Below are 24,221 nucleotides of genomic sequence, written 5' to 3' on the forward strand. Positions count from 1 at the left end.
AACTGCAGCAAAAGTTAATGAACAATCACGATCCTCCTAGAGCTGATTGTATTCATGCTCACCGAAACATGATGGGGATGTTGAACTGTCCATTAACCAGACAATTTTCACCTTCTTGGAAACAGCTAGTTTCGCAACATTGTGATGCAGCAACTTGTCAGCGGCGTTTCAAACTACCACTGCTCTCATGTCAAGAGGCATGTCTAAGTGCTATGTGCTTTTCACCCTTGCTTCACATTCAATTGGGCTTTCCCAAGCATCATCTTGTATGGCTAGTGCAGGGCTCAGCAACCTTGTCTCTCCTGATGTTTTGGAACTACATTTCCCATGAGGCTCAGACAGCCTAAAGAATGTCTTAGCATCATGGGAAATGTAGTTCTAAAACATCTGGAGAGCCAATGTTGCTGACCCCTGGGCTAGTGTGATGCCTTCTAATTTATTTTTATAATCAGGTGAAATGGAAATAAATTTTGCTCATTCACATTAACATATACAATTGTATGCCAACATTATAGTTTGTAAGATCAGCAAGCAATAGCCAAATAAACAACTGAATGTAATACAATTCTGAAGTAAATTCAATACTAAATTCCTATGACACAAAGCATAGCAATTTAAAGGCATGGGAGTTACTAACTTCATAATTTTAGTATTATATGTAAGCAACATCCATGATTTCTAAGCAAATATAGGTAAAGTTGTATCCTCCTAGGCTGAAATGTCTACAGACATTGTCATCACAAATAAATCCTCATGACACAGTATTTGGAGTTACTATAAAATGCATTTACAGAATTAGTGAAAGAGACAATTATCCCTGATTTAATATAGAACACACAATTCTTGTATACATGAGCTTGACACAGTATTTGAAGCTCTTTTCCCCAACATAGCTACATATTTAATAAAGCTAAACTAAGTTTGTGGAAGGGGCGTATTGTAGTCAAAACATTTTTGACTATATGACTGTATTTGGAGCTATTATATATAGTGCATTAATACCTATCACTTTGATGAGGCTGGATCTAACCTTTCAAAAAGGGAGCATAATTGATTTCTTCATTTAAACCATACGGTTGTAAAGAATCCATGTAATATATACATTTACATTCTGCTCTCAAAAATAATCTATCAATATCAACTCCTCTGGATTTTAAGTCCATTAGTTCAAGGACCATCCATTGAAAGTCAGTCGCTACTGTTATATTTTTCCATGAAATGACTCCAATGTGGTGATTAAGCCCTTGGACAAATGAGTCAATGTGGTCCTACTAAATTGATAGAGTTTAATTGCTTTTTGCATTTGTATACTAAGATTCAATATTAAACTAGGGATCCTACATTTCAATATAAGCTAACTTTGGACTCATTGCTATCTGAGGCCTCTAATAAAGGTATAATCAATAAAAATGAATTAAACTTCACGACCACTGATTTTCCAGTAGTCCCTACTTTATATACTCTCTCTAAACTTCACACAAAAAAAACACGCCCCCCACCATGTAGCCCAATTGTATCTGGTTAGAATGGTATATGTAAAAATGTAGGTAAATATGTAGACTCGTGTTTGCGACCACATTTATCCTGCCTGCCCTTCTACGCACAAGACACAAGATATGTCCTTAAAAAAATTGGATAATATTAGTGCCTTACCAACCACATTGTTGGTCTCTATTGATGTATAATCACTATATTCATCAATACAGCACACCCTGGGCCTAAATGCTGTGGAATACTTCTTAACACAACAAGGGACTAAACATAAAGATCATACTGATCTGGTATCACTTTTAAAATTTGTGTTTGATAATACTTATTATAGACAGCTTTTGGGTACGGCTATGGGAGCATGCTGTGCCCCGACTTATGCTTGCCTCTATTTAGGCAAATGGGAAATAGAGAAAATCTTAGATATTCACTCAAAGTATTAGAATCTAATTGCGTTATGGATTAGATATATTGATTATGTCCTCATGCTGTGGGATGGAACTGTGGATTTACTAAAGGAATTTATGAATTACTTTAACTTAAACAACTGGAATTCAAAATTTACATATGTTTTCAGTGATTCCGATTTTACTTTCCTTGATTAAAAAAATTATAAAAAAAAGGAGAGAAATTGATCATCGAAACCTTTAGGAAACCAACGGCTGCAAACGCACTATTGAGGTAGGTAGTCATCATCCCCCTTTACAAATAAAATCAATCCCTGTTGGGCAATTTTTGAAACATCATAGAAATTGCTCGACAGTATCCAAGTTTAAAGAACAGGCAGATGATCAAACTAGAAGATTTAAGGCACAAGGGTATTCTAGAGCATGTATAAAACATGGTTACCACAGAGCTTTAAATACTACAAGGGAAAGCCTTCTTTAAGGGACCCCCCCAAAAAAATAATAATCAATAGTTAGGTTTATCTCAACTTTTAACAATAGGTGAAATCATATTAGAGCTATTTTACATAAACATTGGAAAGTACTAATGACTGACACAGAAATGACAGATTGTAGGGAAATTTTCCGTCACAAAGTTCGAAGAGCACCTTCATTTAAAGATAAATTGACCCATACTCATTTCATAAGATCCCCAATGTCTAATTGGTTGGGGGGTGGGGAGCTGGAGTCAGGATCTTTCACTTGGCAAGTGTATAATTTGTAAATTTTTGCTTAAAGGCAACAAGATTATGAATACTAGCAGGAAAATGTTTATCATTAGAGGTCATATTAACGGAGTAGTATATCTGGTTATATGTTCTTGCCACAAATTTTATATTGGAAAAACATATATAAAGAATTGCATGAACGTATTAAGGAACAATCGGAGGGATATTATTAATAAGAAAATTAAAAGCAGTGAGATAGCCATACACTTTATGGAAAAACATAACAGTAGCGACTGACTTTCGATGGATGGGCCTTGAACTAATGGACTTAAAGGGACAGTCTAGTCCAAAACAAACTCATTATTTAGATAGGGCATGTCATTTTAAACAATTTTCCAATTAACTTCTATCACCAATTTTGCTTTGTTCTCTTGGTATTCTTAGTTGAAAGCTAAATCTAGGAGGTTCATATGCCAATTTCTAAGCCCTTGAAGGCCGCCTCTTAGCTCAGGGCATTTTGACAGTTTTTCACCACTAGAGGGTGTTAGTTCATGTGGGCGATATAGATAACACTTGGATAACACACGTGGAGTTCCTAGGAGTCAGCACTGATTGGCTAAAATGCAAGTCTGTCAAAAGAACTGAAATAAGGGGCAGTTTTCTGAGGCTTAGATACAAGATAATCAGAGTTAAAAAACATAATTTATGTAAGAACTTACCTGATAAATTCATTTCTTTCATATTGGCAAGAGTCCATGAGCTAGTGACGTATGGGATATACATTCCTACTAGGAGGGGCAAAGTTTCCCAAACCTCAAAATGCCTATAAATACACCCCTCACCACACCCACAATTCAGTTTAACGAATAGCCAAGAAGTGGGGTGATAAGAAAGGAGCGAAAGCATCAAACAAGGAATTGGAATAATTGTGCTTTATAGAAAAAAATCATAACCACCACAAAAAGGGTGGGCCTCATGGACTCTTGCCAATATGAAAGAAATGAATTTATCAGGTAAGTTCTTACATAAATTATGTTTTCTTTCATGTAATTGGCAAGAGTCCATGAGCTAGTGACGTATGGGATAGCAGATACCCAAGATGTGGAACTTCCACGCAAGAGTCACTAGAGAGGGAGGGATTAAATAAAGATAGCCAAGTCCGCTGAAAAATAATCCATAACCCAACTCAAAAAGTTTTAGTCTTAAAATGAAAAAAACTGAAATTATAAGCAAAGAAATTATAAGCAAAGAATCAAACTGCTGCCTGAAGTACTTTTCTACCAAAAACTGCTTCAGAAGAAGAAAAAACATCAAAATGGTAGAATGTAGTAAAAGTATGCAAAGAAGACCAAGTTGCTGCATTGCAAATCTGATCAACAGAAGCTTCATTCTTAAAAGCCCAGGAAGTAGAAACTAGTAGAATGAGCCGTAATCCTTTGAGGCGGGATTTACCCGACTCCACATAAGCATGATGAATCAAAGACTTTAACCAAGATGCCAAAGAAATGGCAGAAGCCTTCTGACCTTTCCTAGAACCAGAAAAGACAACAAATAGACTAGAAGTCTTCCTGAAATCTTTAGTAGCTTCAAAATAATATTTTAAAGCTCTAACTACATCCAAAGAATGTAAAGATCTCTCCAGAAAATTCTTAGGATTAGGACACAAAGAAGGGACAACAATTTCTCTACTAATGTTGTTAGAATTCACAACTTTAGGTAAAAAATTAAATGAAGTCCGCAACACCGCCTTATCCTGATGAAAAATCAGAAAAGGAGATTAACAAGAAAGAGCAGATAACTCAGAAACTTTTCTAGCAGAAGACATGGCCAAAAAGAATAAAACTTTCCAAGAAAGTAATTTAATATCCAGAGAATGCATAGGTTCAAACGGAGGAGCCTGTAAAGCCCTCAGAACCAAATTAAGACTCCAAGGAGGAGAAATTCACTTAAAGGGACAGTATACTGTAAAATAGTTTTTCCCTTAATGTGTTTACAATTGCTTTTTTTACCAACTGCAGAGTAAAAAATGTATGAAAATTAGCTTTTTAAGGTTTATTTCTGTATATTAAAGCTCGGATTTTGTGTTTTGAAGCCACAGCCTAATAAAATAGGTTGAGCTTGTAGGTATAATCAGATCTCATTACTGTATCACATATACCTGCTTCTTTATCTTATATCTGTCCTTAGAACAATCACCAATACTTTGAGAGAACAATGGAAAATCAACATTTTACTACCTTATCTCTGCTTTATCACACTGGGAGTGTAATTTCTTCTGCTGGCTGTGTTTACAAAGCTTATCTATAGCTGGTACGCGCGGCCACAAACTTTCAGAATAGGTGGGGATACCACATGCTAAATTAACAATTTCAAATGCCAATATAAGGGTAAAGGAGCTACTTGTAAACAATTTAATACACTCCAGCAGGTAAAGTGGATCATTGGGAACAAATCAAAGGGGAGAATTAAAGGGGAGAAAATTTTTGAGTAAACTGTCCCTTTAATGACAGGCTTAATACGAACCAAAGCCTGTACAAAACAATGAATATCAGGATGATTAGCAATCTTTCTGTGAAATAGTACAGAAAGAGCAGAGATTTGTCCTTTCAAGGAACTTGCAGGCAAACCTTTTTCCAAACCATCCTGAAGAAACTGTAAAATTCTAGGCATTCTAAAAGAATGCCATGAGAAGAACACCAGGAAATGTAAGTCTTCCAAACTCGGTAATAGATCTTTCTAGACACAGACTTACGAGCCTGTAACATAGTATTAATCACTGAATCAGAGAAACCTCTATGACTAAGTATTAAGCGTTCAATCTCCATACCTTCAAATTTAATGATTTGAGATCCAGATGGAAAAATGGGCCTTGAGATAGAAGGTCTGGCCTTAACGGAAGTGTCCAAGGTTAACAATTGGCCACCCGAACGAGATCCGCATACCAAAACCTGTGTGGCCATGCTGGAGCCACCAGCAGTACAAACGAACGCTCCATTAGGATTTTGGAAATCACTTTTGGAAGAAGAACTAGAGGCGGAAAGATATAAGCAGGTTGATAATTCCAAGGAAGTGACAATGCATCCACCGCTTCCGCCTGAGGATCCCTGGATCTGGACAGATACCTGGGAAGTTTCTTGTTTAGATGAGAGGCCATCAGATCTATTTCTGGTAGTCCCCAGATTTGAACAATCTGAAGAAATACCTCTGGGTGAAGAGACCATTCGCCCGGATGTAACGTCTGGCGACTGAGATAATCCGCTTCCCAATTGTCTATACCTGGGATGTGAACCGCAGAAATTAGACAGGAGCTTGATTCCGCCCATACAAGTATCCGAGATACTTCTTTCATAGCCTGAGTTCCAAAATGTTGATTGGTAATCTCGCCTCCTGAGATTCCCAAACCCCCTGCGCTGTCAGAGATCCCCATACAGCTCCCCAACCTGAAAGACTTGCATCTGTTGGGATCACAGTCCAGGTTGGATGAACAAAAGAGGCCCCTTGAATTAAACGATGGTGATCCAGCCACCAAGTCAGAGAAGATCTAACATTGGGATTTAAGGATATTAATTGTGATATCTTTGTATAATCCCTGCACCATTGGTTCAGCATACAAAGCTGGAGAGGTCTCATGTGAAAACGAGCAAAAGGGATCGCATCCGATGCAGCAGTCATGAGACCTAGAATTTCCATGCACAAAGCTACCGAAGGGAATGATTGAGACTGAAGGTTTCGACAAGCTGAAACTAATTTCAGACGTCTCTTTTCTGTTAGAGACATTCATGGACACTGAATCTATTTGGAAACCCAAAAAGGTTACCCTTGTCTGAGGAATCAAGGAACTCTCTGGTAAATTGATCCTCCAACCATGTCTTTGAAGAAACAACACAAGTTGATTCGTATGAGATTCTGCAGAATGTAAAGACTGAGCAAGTACCAAGATATCGTCCAAATAAGGAAATACCGCAATACCCTGTTCTCTGATTACAGAGAGAAGGGCACCGAGAACCTTTGAAAAGATCCTTGGAGCTGTTGCTAGGCCAAATGGAAGAGCAACAAACTGGTAATGCTTGTCTAGAAAAGAGAATCTCAGAAACTGATAGTGATCTGGATGGATAGGAATATGAAGTTATGCATCCTGTAAGTCTATTGTAGACATATAACGCCTTTGCTGAACAAAAGGCAGAATAGTCCTTATAGTCACCATTTTGAATGTTGGTATCCTTACATATCGATTCAATATTTTTAGATCCAGAACTGGTCTGAAGGAATTCTCCTTCTTTGGTACAATGAACAGATTTGAGTAAAACCCCAGATCTTGTTCCATAACTGGAACAATTACCCCAGCCGACTCTAGGTCTGAAACACATTTCAGAAACGCCTGAGCCTTTACTGGGTTTACTGGAATGCGTGAGAAAAAAATCTTCACAGGCGGTCTTACCTTGAAACCTATTCTGTACCCTTGTGAAACAATGTTCTGAATCCAAAGACTTTGAATCGAATTGATCCAAACATCTTTGAAAAATCGTAACCTGCCCCCTACCAGCTGCGCTGGAATGAGGGCCGCACCTTCATGCGGATTTGGGAGCTGGTTTTGACTTTCTAAAAGGCTTGGATTAATTCCAGACTGGAGAAGGTTTCCAAACGGAAACTGTTCCTTTAGGGGAAGGGTCAGGCTTTTGTTCCTTATTCTGACGAAACGAACGAAAATGATTAGCAGCCCTATATTTACCTTTAGATTTTTTGTCCTGAGGCAAAAAGGCTCCCTTCCCCCAGTAACAGTTGAAATTATTGAATCCAACTGAGAACTAAATAATTTATTACCTTGGAAAGAAAGAGAAAGCAACGTTGACTTAGAAGTCATATCTGCATTGCAAGACTTAAGCCATAAAGCTCCAATGGCTAAAATAGCTAAAGACATATACCTGACATCACAAACAAAGTTATTAGCATGTTGAAGAAGTTTAACAATGCTATAAGCATTATGGTCTGACCAGAAGGTGGAAGCTGTAGCATCATCAGCCAAAGAAATAGCAGGTCTAAGAAGATTACCTGAACATAAATAAGCCTTCCTTAGAAAGGATTCAAGCTTCCTATCTAAAGGATCCTTAAAAGAAGTACTATCTGCCGTAGGAATAGTAGTACGTTTAGCAAGAGTAGAGATAGCCCCATCAACTCTAATCAATCAGATGGCAAAGGGTACAATTTCTTAAACCTTGGAGAAGGAGTAAATGAAGTACCCAGACTATTCCATTCCCTAGAAATTACTTCTGAAATAGCATCAGGAACTGGAAAAACTTCTGGAATAACTACATGAGGTTTAAAAACTTGATATTAAAACTAATAAGCGTTTACTTGGAGAAGGAGTAACCTTGGAGAAGGAGTAAATGAAGTACCCAGACTATTCCATTCCCTAGAAATTACTTCTGAAATAGCATCAGGAACTGGAAAAACTTCTGGAATAACTACATGAGGTTTAAAAACTTGATATTAAAACTAATAAGCGTTTAAATTCAGAGGACTAGACTCCTCCATATCTAATGCAATCAACACTTCTTTAAGTAAAGAACGAATAAACTCCATCTTAAACAAATATGAAGATTTATCAGTGTCAATATCTGAGGCAGAATCTTCTGAACCAGATAGATCCTCATCAGAAATAGATAAGTCAGAATGATGGCGGTCATTTAAAAATTCATCTGAAATATGAGAAGTTTTAAAAGACCTTTTACGTTTACTAGAAGGAGGAATAACAGACAGAGCCTTCCGAATAGAATTAGAAACAAATTATTTTACATTAACAGGAACATCCTGAACATTAGATGTTGAAGGAACAACAACAGGTAATGGATTATTACTAATGGAAATATTATCTGCGTTTGATAGTTTATCATGACAACTAACACAAACTACAGCCGGAGGAACAGTTACCAAAAGTTTACAACAAATGCACTTAGCTTTGGTAGAACCGACATCAGGCAGCGTCTTTCCAGAAGTAGATTCTGATCCAGGGTCAGGTAGTGACATCTTGCAATATGTAATAGAAAAAACAACATATAAAGCAAAATTATCAAATTCCTTAAATGGCAGTTTCAGGAATGGGAAAAAAAGCAAAACAAAACAAGCCTCTAGAAACCAGAAGCAACTAAAAAGTGAGACTGAAATAATGTGAAAAAAACTGGCGCCAAGAATGACGCCCATATTTTTTGGCGCCAAAAACGTCCACAACACATATACGTCAAAAATGACGCAACCACGTGAAAACAACAAAATTTTTGTGCCAAAAAAGTCTTGCGCCAAGAATGACGCAATAAATTGAAGCATTTTCTGCACCCGCGAGCCTAACAGCCCGCAATTTAGAAAAAAAGTCAATTGAAAATTTTTAAGGTAAGAAAAAATATAATTTATATGCATTTTCCCAAAAAAACACAATTTATGCTTACCTGAAAAATGTATTCTCTTGTGGTGTATCCAGTCCACGGATCATCCATTACTTGTGGGATATTCTCCTTCCCAACAGGAAGTTGCAAGAGGACACCCACAGCAGAGCTGCTATATAGCTCCTCCCTTAACTGCCATATCCAGTCATTCGACCGAAACAAGCCGAGAAAGGAGAAACCATAGGGTGCAGTGGTGACTGAAGTTTAATCTAAAATTTTGACCTGCCTTAAAATGACAGGGCGGGCCGTGGACTGGATACACAACAAGAGAAATAAATTTATCAGGTAAGCATAAATTGTGTTTTCTCTTGTAAGGTGTATCCAGCCCACGGATCATCCATTACTTGTGGGATACCAATACCAAAGCTAAAGTACACGGATGAAGGGAGGGACAAGGCAGGTACTTAAACGGAAGGTACCACTGCCATTAAAACCTTTCTCCCAAAAATAGCCTCCGAAGAAGCAAAAGTATCAAATTTGTAGAATTTGGAAAAAGTATGAAGCGAAGACGAAGTCGCCGCCTTGCAAATCTGTTCAACAGAAGCCTCATTTTTAAAGGCCCAAGTGGAAGCCACAGCTCTAGTAGAATGAGCTGTAATCCTTTCAGGAGGCTGCTGTCCAGCAGTCTCATAGGCTAAGCGGATTATGCTTCTTAGCCAAAAAGAAAGAGGTTGCCGAAGCCTTTTGACCTCTTCTCTGTCCAGAGTAAACAACAAACAAAGCAGATGTTTGATGAAAATCTTTAGTAGCTTGTAAATAAAACTTTAAAGCACAAACCACGTCCAGATTATGTAAAAGACGTTCCTTCTTTGAAGAAGGATTAGGACACAATGATGGAACAACAATCTCTTGATTGATATTTTTAGTGGATACCACCTTAGGCAAAAACCCAGGTTTTGTACGCAGAACTACCTTATCTGCATGGAAGATCAGATAAAGAGAATCACATTGTAAAGCAGATAACTCAGAGACTCTACGAGCCGAGGAAATAGCCATAAAAAATAGAACTTTCCAAGATAAAAGCTTGATATCTATGGAATGAAGAGGTTCAAACGGAACCCCTTGAAGAACTTTAAGAACCAAATTTAAGCTCCATGGAGGAGCAACAGGTTTAAACACAGGCTTGATTCTAACCAACGCCTGACAAAACGCCTGAACGTCTGGAACATCCGCCAGACGCTTGTGCAAAAGAATAGACAGTGCAGAGATCTGTCCCTTCAAAGAATTAGCTGATAATCCTTTCTCCAAACCCTCTTGGAGAAAAGATAATGTAACTCTTGGATTCACACCAATAAAGATATTTACGCCATATCTTATGGTAGATTTTCCTGGTAACAGGCTTTCGTGCCTGTATTAAGGTATCAATGACAGACTCGGAGAAGCCACGCTTTGATAAAATCAAGTGTTCAATCTCCATGCAGTCAGTCTCAGAGAAATTAGATTTGGATGATTGAAAGGACCTTGAAGTAGAAGGTCTTGTCTCAAAGGCAGAGTCCAAGGTGGAAAGGATGACATGTCCACTAGGTCTGCATACCAGGTCCTGCGTGGCCACGCAGGCGCCATCAAAATCACTGATGCTCTCTCCTGCTTGATTCTGGCAATCAGTCGAGGGAGCAGAGGAAACGGTGGAAGCTTGGCGTTCTGGCGAGACGCCATGAGATTCAGTTCTGGTTTGCCCCAAAGATGAATCAATTGAGCAAACACCTCCGGATAGAGTTCCCACTCCCCCGGATGAAAAGTCTGACAACTTAGAAATTCCGCCTCTACACCTGGGATAAGATCGCTGATAGGTAGCAAGAGTGTTTCTCTGCCCAGCAAATTATTTAGGAGACTTCTAACATCGCTAAGGAACTCCTTGTTCCCCCTTGATGGTTGATGTAAGCCACAGTCGTGATGTTGTCCGAATGAAATCTGATGAACCTCAGGGTTGTTAACTGAGGACAAGCTTGAAGAGCATTGAATATTGCCCTCAATTCCAGAATATTTATTGGGAGGAGTTTCTCCTCCTGAGTCCACGATCCCTGAGCCTTCAGGGAGTTCCAGACTGCACCCCAACCTAGAAGGCTGGCATTTGTCGTTACAATTGTCCAATATGGCCTGCGAAAGGTCATACCTTTGGACAGATGGACCCGAGAGAGTCACCAGAGAAGAGAGAATCTGGTCTCTTGATCCAGATTTAGTATAGGGGACAAATCTGTGTAATCCCCATTCCACTGACTGAGCATGCATAGTTGCAGCGGTCTGAGATATAGGCGCGCAAACGGAACTATGTCCATTGCCGCTACCATTAAGCCGATTACCTCCATGCACTGAGCCACCGAAGGGCGCGGAATAGAATGGAGAACACAGCAAAAATTTAGAAGTTTTGATAACCTGGACTCAGTCAGGTAAATTTTCATTTCTACAGAATCTATCAGAGTCCCTAGGAAGGAGACTCTTGTGAGTGGGGACAGAGAACTCTTTTCCTCGTTCACTTTCCACCCGTGCGACCTCAGAAATGCCAGAACTATGTCCGTATGGGACTTGGCAATTTGGAAATTTGAGGCCTGTAACAGGATGTCGTCTAGATAAGGGGCTACTGCTATGCCCCGCGGCCTTAGGACCGCCAGAAGCGACCCCAAAACCTTTGAAAAAATTCTTGGGGCTGTAGCTAACCCGAAGGGAAGAGCCACAAACTGGTAATGCTTGTCCAGAAAGGCAAACCTTAGGAACCGATGATGATCTTTGTATATCGGAATGTGAAGGTAAGCATCCTTTAGATCCACCGTAGTCATATATTGACCCTCCTGGATCATAGGTAGGATGGTCCGAATAGTTTCCATTTTGAATGATGGAACTCTGAGGAATTTGTTTAAGATCTTTAGACCCAAGATTGGTCTGAAGGTTCCCTCTTTTTTGGGAACCACAAACAGATTTGAGTAAAATCCCTGTCCCTGTTCCTCCTTTGGAACTGGATGGATCACTCCCATAACTAGGAGGTCTTGCACACAGTGTAAGAATGCCTCTTTCTTTATCTGGTTGACAGATAATCGTGAAAGGTGAAATCTCCCTTGTGGAGGAGAAGCCTTGAAGTCCAGAAGATACCCCTGAGAGAAAATCTCCAACGCCCAGGGATCCTGAACATCTCTTGCCCACGCCTGGGCGAAGAGAGAAAGTCTGCCCCCTACTAGATCCGTTACCGGATAGGGGGCCATTCCTTCATGCTGTCTTAGAGGCAGCAGCAGGTTTTTTTGGCCTGCTTGCCTTTGTTCCAGGACTGGTTAGGTTTCCAGGCCGTCTTGGACTGAGCAAAAGTTCCCTCTTGTTTTGTAGCAGAGGAAGCTGATGCTGCACTTGTCTTGAAGTTTCGAAAGGCACGAAAATTAGACTGTTTGGCCCTTGATTTGGACCTGTCCTGAGGAAGGGCATGACCTTTACCTCTAGTAATGTCAGCAATAATTTCCTTCAAACCAGGCCCGAATAGGGTCTGCCCCTTGAAGGGAATGTTAAGTAGTTTAGACTTTGAAGTCACGTCAGCTGACCAAGATTTGAGCCATAGCGCCCTACGCGCCTGGATGGCAAATCCAGAATTCTTAGCCGTTAGTTTAGTCAAATGAACAATGGCATCAGAAACAAAAGAATTAGCTAGCTTAGGTGCTCTAAGCTTGTTAAGTATGTTAACAAGCATGTATGTTAAGACTCAAACCAGAACACGCCCCAGCAGCAGTGACAGGAGCAATGCATGCAAGGGGCTGCAGGATAAAACCTTGTTGAATAAACATTTTCTTAAGGTAACCCTCTAATTTTTTATCCATAGGATCTGAAAAAGCACAACTGTCCTCGACAGGGATAGTAGTACGCTTTGCTAAAGTAGAAACTGCTCCCTCCACCTTAGGGACCGTTTGCCATAAGTCCCGTGTGGTGGCGTCTATGGGAACATTTTTCTAAAAATAGGAGGGGGGGAAAACGGCACACCGGGTCTATCCCACTCTTTATTAATAATTTCTGTAAACCTTTTAGGTATTGGAAAAACCTCAGTACACACCGGCACTGCAAAGTATTTATACAGTCTACACAATTTCTCTGGCACTGCAATTGTGTCACAGTCATTCAGAGCAGCTAAAACCTCCCTAAGCAAAACACGGAGGTTCTCAAGCTTAAATTTAAAAGTAGAAATATCAGAATCAGGTTTCCCTGAGTCAGAGATATCACCCACAGACTGAAGCTCTCCTTCCTCAGCTTCTGCATATTGTGAGGCAGTATCAGACATGGCTCTTAAAGCGTCTGTATGCTCTTTATTACGCCTAACACCAGAGCTATCAAGCTTTCCTCTAAATTCAGGTAGTCTGGCTAATACCGTATTAATACCGTATTATCCATGACTGCCGCCATGTCTTGTAAAGTAATCGCTATGGGCGTCCTTGATGTACTTGGCGCCATTTGAGCGTGAGTCCCTTGAGCGGGAGTCAAAGGGTCTGACACGTGGGGAGAGTTAGTCGGCATAACTTCCCCCTGGTCAGAATCCTCTGGTGATACATTTTTTAAAGATAAAAGCTGTTCTTTATTGTTTAAAGTGAAATCAATACATTTAGTACACATTCTCATATGGGGTTCCACCATGGCTTTTAAACATAATGAACAAGGAGTTTCCTCTATGTAAGACATGTTTATACAGACTAGCAATGAGACTAGCAAGCTTGGAAAACACTTTAAATCAAGTTAACAAGCAAATATAAAAAACGGTACTGTGCCTTTAAGAGAAACAAATTTTGTAAAAAATTGAAAAACAGTGAAAAAAGGCAGTAATTCAAACGAAATTTTTACAGTGTATGTAATAGGTTAGCAGAGCATTGCACCCACTTGCAAATGGATGATTAACCCCTTAATGCAAAAAACGGATCAAAAAAAACAAATTAAATGTTTTTTAAACAGTCACAAAAACTGCCACAGCTCAGCTGTGGCCCTACCTTCCTCAAAAAACGACTTTTGAAGCCTTTAGAGCCCTTCAGAGATGTCCTATAGCATGCAGGGGACTGCTGAGGGAAGCTGAATGTCTCTGTCTGTAATTTTAAAAAGTGCTAAAATAGGCCCCTCCCACTCATACTACAACAGTGGAAAGCCTCAGGAAACTGTTTCTAGGCAAAAAATAAAGCCAGCCATGTGGAAAAAACTAGGCCCCAATAATTTTTATCACCAAAGCATATATAAAAACGATTAAACATGCCAGCAAACGTTTTATATTGCACATTTATAAGAGTATATATCTCTAATAGTAAGCCTGATACTAGTCGCTATTAAATCACTGTATTTAGTCTTAACTTACATTAATCCGGTATCAGCAGCATTTTCTAGCAATTCCATCCCTAGAAAAACTTAAAACTGCACATACCTCATTGCAGGATAACCTGCATGCCATTCTCCTTCTGAAGTTACCTAACTCCTCAGACATATGTGAGAACAGCAGTGGATCTTAGTTACTTCTGCTAAGATCATAGAAAACGCAGGCAGATTCTTCTTCTAAATGCTGCCTGAGATAAAATAGTACAACTCCGGTACCATTTAAAAATAATAAACTTTTGATTGAAGACAAAAACTAACTATATTTCACCACTTTCCTCTTACTACCTCCATCTTTGTTGAGAGTTGCAAGAGAATGACTGGATATGGCAGTTAGGGGAGGAGCTATATAGCAGCTCTGCTGTGGGTGTCCTCTTGCAACTTCCTGTTGGGAAGGAGAATATCCCACAAGTAATGGATGATCCGTGGACTGGATACACCTTACAAGAGAAAATGAAACTGACAGTCTGAAAGAAGGAATACTGATTATCCTGAATTATGGCAAATATAAGTTTAACACATATATTTAGAACTTTACATATAAAGTGCCCAACCATAGCTTAGAGTGTCATGAATAGAAATAAGACTTACTTACCCTAAGACACTCATCTACATATAGTAGATAGCCAAACCAGTACTGAAACGAGAATCAGTAGAGGTAATGGTATATAAGAGTATATCGTCGATCTGAAAAAGGAGGTAGGAGAAGAAATCTCTACCACCGATAACAGAGAACCTATGAAATAGATCCCCTAGAGGAAGACCATGGCATTCAAATAGGCAATACTCTCTTCACATCCCTCTGACATTCACTGCACTCTGAGAGGAAAACCGGGCTTCAGCCTGCTGCGAAGCGCATATCAACGTAGAAATCTAGCACAAACTTACTTCACCACCTCCATGGGAGGCAAAGTTTGTAAAACTGAATTGTGGGTGTGGTGAGGGGTGTATTTAAAGGCATTTTGAGGTTTGGGAAACTTTGCCCTCCTGGTAGGAATGTATATCCCATATGTCACTAGCTCATGGACTCTTGCCAATTACATGAAAGAAAGTGCATTAATATAAATATTGGTTATGCAAAACTAGGGAATAGGTAATAAAGGGATTATCTATCTTTTAAAAAAAATATTCTGGTGTAGACAGTAACTTTAAAATCCAGGAGGAGGTGATATTGCGGTGGTTTGAATACATTTTGCTCATTCAATTGCTATTTTAGGATGTCTCACTGTTACTATAGATCAGTTTTGATTTAACTTTGCCTAATATAAACTGTGCTGAATAGGAATTCATCTCTTTATTGTGAGAGTGAGTATATATATATATATATATATATATACACACACACACATATATATACATATATACATACACATACATACACACACAGTATATTTACATACACACACACCTACACACACTGAATATATACATACACGCAGATATTTTGCAATGTAGTATCCCTTTAAATCTAGTAAATACAAAATACTTACATCATCACCAGAGAAATACTGATCAATTATTTCAAAGGCTAGCTTGTAAATTTCTTCATTCTCATGTTGCTGCAGTGCTTCTATTTTCTCCAATCCTAAAAAAAAACAAAACAAAAACAAACAACAACCTCAGAAGATTTTAAAACCACATATCAGATTTAGCCAATTTGTACAATGAATTTGCAAGTTATGCTGATCTGTAGCTTACATCAATCTTGAAAATGATGCAACCTTTTATTTATTTATTTGCCTTTTATACCAGAGATCTACAGTTCTGGAAACTGGTAAAACAGCAGCAACAGACTTATTATTGAGAATGAAAACCAGCCTAGTTTGTATCTGGAGCCCTTAAAACAATTTATGCTTACCTGATAAATTATTTTCTTTCTTAGCAGTGAGAGTCCATGAAATCCATACATAACCTATACATATATATATATATATATATATATACATATATACACATACACACATATACAATATGTATGTATATATAAGTTATGAATTGGTAAAACTCTGTGATGCTGTTGGGTTGGTGCCTGCTCTGATCGCAATTGAAAATGTCAACAATGACGAATAGGCTACTTCGTCACTAGAGGCGTGGTTATGCTAATTAGCCATGCGCTCGGGTTTTGAATGACTGATTATCAGTGACGTGCGATACAGGCTGCAACACGTTAGCACCGGAAGTTTTAAGCACTGAAGGGTATATTAAGGTAACAGGTGTGTGGGTTCATTAGAGAACAATGGGACACAGGTTTAACACCCATTGAGAAAGGTACCAGTTTGGGACCGAAACGTTTGGGATTCTGGTTTTATCGACTATGCTGAATTGATGAGATTAAAGTGATATTTTTTCATGAAGACCGGTGAGTGCAGCGTTTTATTCTCTACATAGGATAAATGCTACGGATGTATACACTTTGCGCAGCACCCCAGCGGTTGTTGATTTGTAACAGTGAGTGCACTTAATCTGAACTTTTATATGCTATATTAAAGTGGCACCCTGCATATTGTTTTTGGAAATTAATGAAACATTGATATATTGTGACATATTGCGAAATAATTAGCACACACTGCTGCCTTTTGTTCCCTGTAAAGTGCTATTTTTTTCAGCTCAATTGTTTTGGCTGTGTTTTTTTTTTTTTTAAATAATTTTTTATTAAGGTTCACCATACAATACATAACAGACAAGTTTCAATTTGAGACAGTGATGCAAAAATGCAAAATTACATCAAATGCATAACACCATATTTTTCTGCAATTCACGTCTGTTAGTACCACATACATAAGCCTCCTAGCCGATAGTGAGGGTCACTTTTGCACCCTTCCAACACCTGAAACTAATAGAAGGCCTGTTGCAAATAGGGGAATACTCTTGGATCCCATCTGGTGGTAGAACCTTATGTTTTTATCTTTACATGTAAAGGGAACCTGATAAGCCACTTATGGGCCATATACTCAATATAACAACAATTACACTTAGTCAACCAACTCATGGGTTCCAGACAGCGGCCACTCACTAGTGAGATATATACAGTATCGTTAAGAAGAGTTTGCATATAAATGAGGACATAGAGCTCTGGTCGGTGATCTTATGCATAAGCATACCTCATGAGTCAGGACTTACTCAGTTTATACTGCTACAGTAGAATAATATCCTTTGTAAGACCTGGTACATAAAAAAATATCTGCTCACAGTGCTCTTAGGTAACTAAAGGCAAGTAATAGGCTAGTAATAGGCGAGGAAAGGGGGTTAAGACAAGGTCTTATTGGGGTCTCTGCCGAATACAGATGTAAGATGGACCAGTAGCTCATAAGAATACTGATTTCAATTTATGACATCATTAAGAATATAAGGTTTATAGAATAAAATAACTGAGTCCTCCTAAGGTAGAGATTAGTACAAAAGAGAGCTATAATGACGATCACCCACCTCTATAAATTGTTAGCTAGTGCAGCTTTTAGAAGTCACCGCTAAAAGTCTGGAACCCCCAACTCTGCTGAATATATCTATATTTTTTATGCCAACTTTAAAAACAGGGTACAAAATTATTTAAAATTGCTGTTCTGTTACTAAAAACATAGTTGAATAACATTTAATAAAAAAACAAAAACAAATATACAAAACAAACAAACAGCTTAACATACAGATATGTAAAACTTTCACATAGTAAGACTAATTCCAGTAATAGCTGCAAGATATAATGGTTACAAGTGATAGCCATATCCACCCCTACATGGCATAGAAATCATAGCCACATATGGGCTAATATATAGTGAAAATCTTTCTGCCCTGATAGGTCAGCTGGGCGCTAAATACATGTAATGATCTAGATAACGTGCATTGAGCCCTTATAGGTATCGCAGCCAAGATGTTCTCTAACAGACATTATAGCCTGCCGTAGTTACTGCTGTGTGTAAATGAGGTGAGGGGAATCCTCAGGAAGCTGCTAAAAAGTGTAGGTATAAAGCACTACTGTGTAATAGCTGCTGTCAAAGCATGGTAAACAGGGATAGGCTAGGAAAAGTACATAAAAACCCACAGCTATCCTACATATTTTTACAGAACCAGATGATTAAACCCTGTTATGGCATAAACAAGAAACTAATGTTCAAAGAACACATCTAGGAGCACATATAGCTACTAAAACAAGGGATTTATATGAGCAGCACTAACCATATCAGGACCTTATATTGTTCCTTCATTAAGGCTAGTGCTAGGAATGGAAGCAGAGGGAATTTATATGAATACAAACAAAATACTATACCCTCAGCCAATGCACCTTGGTCTACAGGACAGATAGAAATTTACCAATGTTGTAAGCATACATTAATAATTATTTCCATCCTATGCCTTTCACAAAGGCGTTACCCCTAGGCATACCCTAGTAGATCCGGAAACATTGATGAATAAAGAGCAGCAACTCCACCAAGTTGAAACATAAGAAATCGTTCTAAAGTGATCTGATGCCCACTCGCTGATGCAGGGAGACTTTACTGTTATATCTGGGCAAGTCCTGTGGATCTAAGCTGACATCTCTTTATGGGCTCCTGAAGATCCTGACCAGTGCACTCTCCGACGAACCAGAAAACCCAGAGGGGCTGCCGCTTCAGCAGTTAGCAACAGAACCGCCAGGTCTGTAATGTCATGCCCTAAAGCAGCGGAGCTGTACACACGGGAGCCGGCCGCTCTCCCCTGCACAACCACGCAGCAGCCATCAGGAGGGCAGTTGTTGAACGTGGGCAAGACAGCTAAGTCACAAGCATCTCCCGGGTCTTCCTTTTGTTCTTCGCTGCCCTGTAACCACTTCATCTCCCAGCAGAGAGGCTGTTCTATGCAAATGTCAGTCATTTCGTAGGGCTAGTGTAGCAGCAGGTCCATTGCTAGCGGGCAATAAAGCATCGCTTCTCATCACTGTGTTGCAACAAAGAACTATAAGGCTGTCTAGTCTGAGGCATAATTTGTGCTCAAAATCTTCCATGAGGTATTTGAAAATAGTGCCCATCTCCTCCATTGTAGCGGTTGTAAGCAAGCAATAAGATGGGTAAATAGACCTGAGAGTCGAAAGTTATTCCCAGTCTGTATAAATAGGATAATTAACAGATACCTTCCATCTGTTCAACCCGGCAAGTGTTGGATCTCTAGTAGGCCGCCACCAGGATCTCAACGGTTCAGACCAGTCCACAAGAGATGGAATATCTTAGAAAAAAATATATAATCTTGTGCAGCCCACATTCTTAAGTTTTGTAATGTCTCTTCTATATGCGGGTAGTGCAGGATTCCAATGATAATTGGCGGATTACCAAATTATCTCTTGCAGCTTCAGGTATTGCAGCCCGTCATGGATGCTGCCCAGGCACGCCCCCCCTGTTTTTGGTTTTAAACATAAGGATCATAAAAGATTTAAAAAGACAATCCTTGAATAACTTCCTTATATGTGGGACTCAATCACCGCTGCAATTGTTGATACGGTAAAAAGATATTAGAATCACACTACACTATGGATGCTTTGGGACACTTAACATAATCTATCCAATATTGGAGATGACTGTTAAAGGGACATGAAAACCAATTTTTTTCTTTCATGATTTAGAAAGAGCATACAATTATAAACAACTTTCTAATTTACTTCTATTATCTAATTTGCTTCATTCGCTTGATATTCTTTGCTGAAAAGCATATCTAGATATGCTTAGTAGATTCTGATTGGTAGCTGCACAAAGATGCCTCCTGTGATTGGTTCACTGTGTGCATTGCTATTTCTTCATTAAAGTATAGCTAAAGAATGAAGCAAATTAGGTAATAGAAGTAAATTGGAATGTTGTTTAAAATTGTATTCTCTACCTTAATCATGAAAGAAAATGTTTGGGTATAGTGTCCCTTTAATAAAGAATCATTTGTGTTTACTGAAGCAGATGCAGAAGACCCCTAGATGTCTATCACAAATTATTAAATCTTCAAAAAAGAGAAGTAGACCATCACTTACACGCAGTATATCTATCCAACTATCATAAAAATAAGAGCATACCAAGGGGCTTTCCATCAAAAAATATTCCTACTACCTTCTGGACACAAGTTTTTACACACATTAACAAGATACTCTCCATGCCAATCCCACAAGATCCGAGTATTCTGCTTTTTCTTAACTTACCAAAACTAAAAGATGAGGCCAAAATGTCCCTGTTGTATATAATGTTAAGCAGTGCAAAAACCTTAATCCCACAAAGGTGGAAAACACAAACAGTACCTACTTTTGAAATATGGATGGAACAAGTTAACTCTCTATTGGCACTTGAGAGATATCACTATTTCAGGTCTGGGAAAATAATTACACATGAAGTAATGCTTATGAGGTAGAATGCTTCCAAAAGTACTTAGTTAGGCTAAAAGACCTGTCACTATAGCTTCCATTTCTGTTGAATCTGAATCTTTACCACCCACTAAATTATACTCATGCCTTCTTTACCCTAACATCCTACCCTTCGCACTATCCGCTCGCGCTCGTCAAACCGACTCTAATAGCAAAGTGAAAGCAGGACATTGGAATATGTCTTAATCAATATGATTTCACCAGGACTGCAAGTCTGAAAGACTATAACATCTAGATTTGTATCCTTGCGATTACTACCCGTAAGAGCCTGTTCAAATATTGGAGACCGAATTCATGAGACATTGTGCTTTTACAGAATTATTGGGCATATCTGCCCGTCTCTTCATCCTTGAATAAATGCTTGTTTTTCCTTGAACAACCACATCCTCAACATGTAATTGATTTAACTATTGTTTTCCTATGTTATGACGCAGTATGAGGTGGATGTCTCTTGTTTCTGTAATGCAATTCCTTTTTATTTCAATAAAATTATTTTGAAAAAAAAAAAAAAATATTCCTACTATAGGAAGATCAAATCCTGAATATTGCAGGAAATGGTGCTCAATTTTAAACACATGCTCATATGACCTTATTTTGTTGGTAGTTGAAGAATCTAATAGATTGTACTATTTGATTAAAGCAGAAATAGATGAGGTGAAACAGCTTAGCTTTCAAACTTTGGTTAATGATACAAGTGTGAAGATTGGGTAAAAAAATTACAAACACAGGTGAATAAATACCGAAATGATTTACTTTCTTTTAAAAACAATAAACTAACCACTGTAGAAACAGATTATCGAGAAAAAAGAGTGTACAGATGGTTATATGGAAAAGATGATTCTAGATTCCAGTCTAGACGTAGAAGACAGTTTAAGAACAAACTCAATATTGATACTGTAGATAGCAGTGCTGGCGAGTCATCAGAATGAAACATCAAGCGATACAAATGTTAGTGAACTCCCTCTACCTTTAAAAAGAAATGACACAGATGTCATATCAGAAGGGGAGGGTACAAAGAAAAAGCCTCCCAGGAGGAAGTAAAACTAAATTTATGCTTACCTGATAAATTACTTTCTTTTATGATATGACGAGTTCACGGATTTCATCCTTACTTGTGGGATATTAACCTCCTGCTAACAGGAAGTGGCAAAGAGCACCACAGCAGAGCTGTATATATAGCCCCTCCCCTTCCCCTCCACCCTCAGTCATTCGGCCGAAGGTATAGAAAGAGAAAAAGGAAAGGCTAAAAAGGTGCAGAGGTGACTGAAGTTTACAAAAAATATAAAGGAAAACTGTCTTAAAAAGAACAGGGTGGGCCGTGGACTCGTCAAATCGTAAAAGAAAGTAAGTAATCAGGTAATCATAAATTTAGTTTTATTTTACAAAGATATGACGAGTCCACGGATTTCATCCTTACTTGTGGGAAACCAATACCAAAGCAATAGGACACGGATGAAAGGGAGGGACAAGACAGGAACCTAAACGGAAGGCACCACTGCTTGAAGAACCTTTCTCCCAAAGATAGCCTCAGAAGAAGCAAAAGTATCAAATTTGTAAAATTTGGAAAAAGTGTGAAGGGACGACCAAGTCACAGCCTTACAAATCTGTTCCACAGATGCATCGTTTTTAAAAGCCCATGTGGAAGCCACAGCCCTAGAAGAATGAGCCGTAATTCTTTCCGGAGGCTGCTGTCCAGTAGTCTCAAATGGCAGAAGGATAATACTTCTCAGCCGGAAAGAAAGAGGTAGCCGTAGCTTTCTGACCACTACGCTTTCCAGAATAAACAATGAATAATGAAGATGATTGACGGAAATCCTTAGTTGCCTGTAAGTAAAACTTTAAGGCACGGACCACGTCCAAGTTATGTAACAGACGCTCCTTCTTAGAAGAAGGATTAGGACACAAGGAAGGAACAACAATTTCCTGATTAATATTCTTATTCGAAACAACCTTAGGAAGGAACCCAGGTTTGGTACGTAAAAACCACCTTATCAGAATGAAATATGAGATAAGGCGAATCACACTGTAATGCTGAAAGCTCAGAAACTGTTCGAGCAGAAGAAATAGCAACCAAAAACAGAACTTTCCAAGATAATAGTTTAATATCTATGGAATGCATAGTTTCAACCGAACCCCTTGCAGAACTCGAAGAACAAAATTCAAACTCCAGGGAAGAGTAATAGGTCTAAATACTGGCTTAATTCTAGATAGAGCCTGACAAAAAGACTGAACATCTTATACAAACGTTTGTGAAACAGAATTGACAAAGCTGAAATTTGTCCCTTTAAGGAACTTGCTGATAACCCTTTCTCCAATCCTTCTTGGAGAAAAGACAAAATCCTAGGAATCCTAACTTTACTCCATGAATAACCCTTGGATTCACACCAAAAAGATATTTACGCCATATCTTATGATAGATTTTTCTAGTGGCAGGCTTTCTAGCCTGTATCAAAGTATTGATAACTGAACCAGAGAATCCTCGCTTCGATAAAATCAAGCGTTCAATCTCCACGCAGTCAGTTGCAGAGAAATTAGATTTGGATGTTAGAAAGGACCTTGAATGAGAAGGTCCTGTCTCAACGGAAGTTTCCATGGTGGCAGAGAGGACATGTCCACTAGATCCGCATACCAAGTCCTGCATGGCCACGCAGGTGCCATCAGGATCAATGAAGCTCTCTCCTGTTTGATTCGAGCAATCACGCGTAGGAGGAGAGGAAACGGCGGAAACACATAAGCTAGGCTGAACAACCAAGGTACTGCCAAGGAATCTATCAGTTCGGCCTGAGGATCCCTTGACCGGGATCCGCATCTTGGAAGCTTGGCATTCTGACGAGATGCCATCAAAACCAATTACGGTCTGCCCCATCTGAGAATCAATGAGGCAAATACCTCCGGGGGAAGCTCCCACTCCCCCGGATGAAAAGTCTGTCAACTTAGAAAATCTGCTTCCCAGTTCTCTACCCCTGGGATGTAGATCGCTGACAGATGACAAGAGTGGGCCTCTGCCCAACTGATTATCTTGGATACTTCTATCATCGCTAAGGAACTCCTTGTTCCCCCCTGATGATTGACATATGCCACAGTCGTTATGTTGTCCGACTGGAATCTGATGAATTTGGCCGAAGCCAACTGAGGCCACGCCTGAAGCGCATTGAATATTGCTCTCAGTTCCAGAATATTGATTGGAAGTAGAGACTCCACCTGAGTCCAAACACCCAGAGCCTTCAGGGAGTTCTAAATTGCACTCCAGCCCAGAAGGCTGGCATCTGTTGTCACTATCACCCATGAGGGTCTGCGGAAACAAGTCCCCTGGGACAGATGACCTGGCGACAACCACCATAGAAGAGAGTTTCTGGTCTCTTGATCCAGAATTATCTTTGGAGATAAATCTGCATAATCCCCATTCCACTGACCGACCATGCACAGTTGCAGTGGTCTGAGATGAAAGCGAGAAAACGGAACGATGTCCATTGCCGCTACCATTAATCCGATTACCTCTATA

At 39.1% G+C, this 24,221-nt stretch overlaps 1 protein-coding gene across 1 annotated transcript in view; it reads right to left on the minus strand.

Annotated features, from left to right (window-relative positions):
- Nucleotides 1–24,221, minus strand: part of KPNA3 (karyopherin subunit alpha 3) — a gene marked incomplete in the record, with an annotated part of 693,441 nt that overhangs the window by 16,247 nt on the left and 652,973 nt on the right. The window contains 1 exon segment of the mRNA XM_053705555.1: nucleotides 15,846–15,940. Coding sequence (XP_053561530.1) covers nucleotides 15,846–15,940 — 95 coding nt within the window.

Source organism: Bombina bombina, chromosome 3 (genome assembly GCF_027579735.1).
Source record: "Bombina bombina isolate aBomBom1 chromosome 3, aBomBom1.pri, whole genome shotgun sequence".
Classification (NCBI taxonomy): domain Eukaryota; kingdom Metazoa; phylum Chordata; class Amphibia; order Anura; family Bombinatoridae; genus Bombina; species Bombina bombina.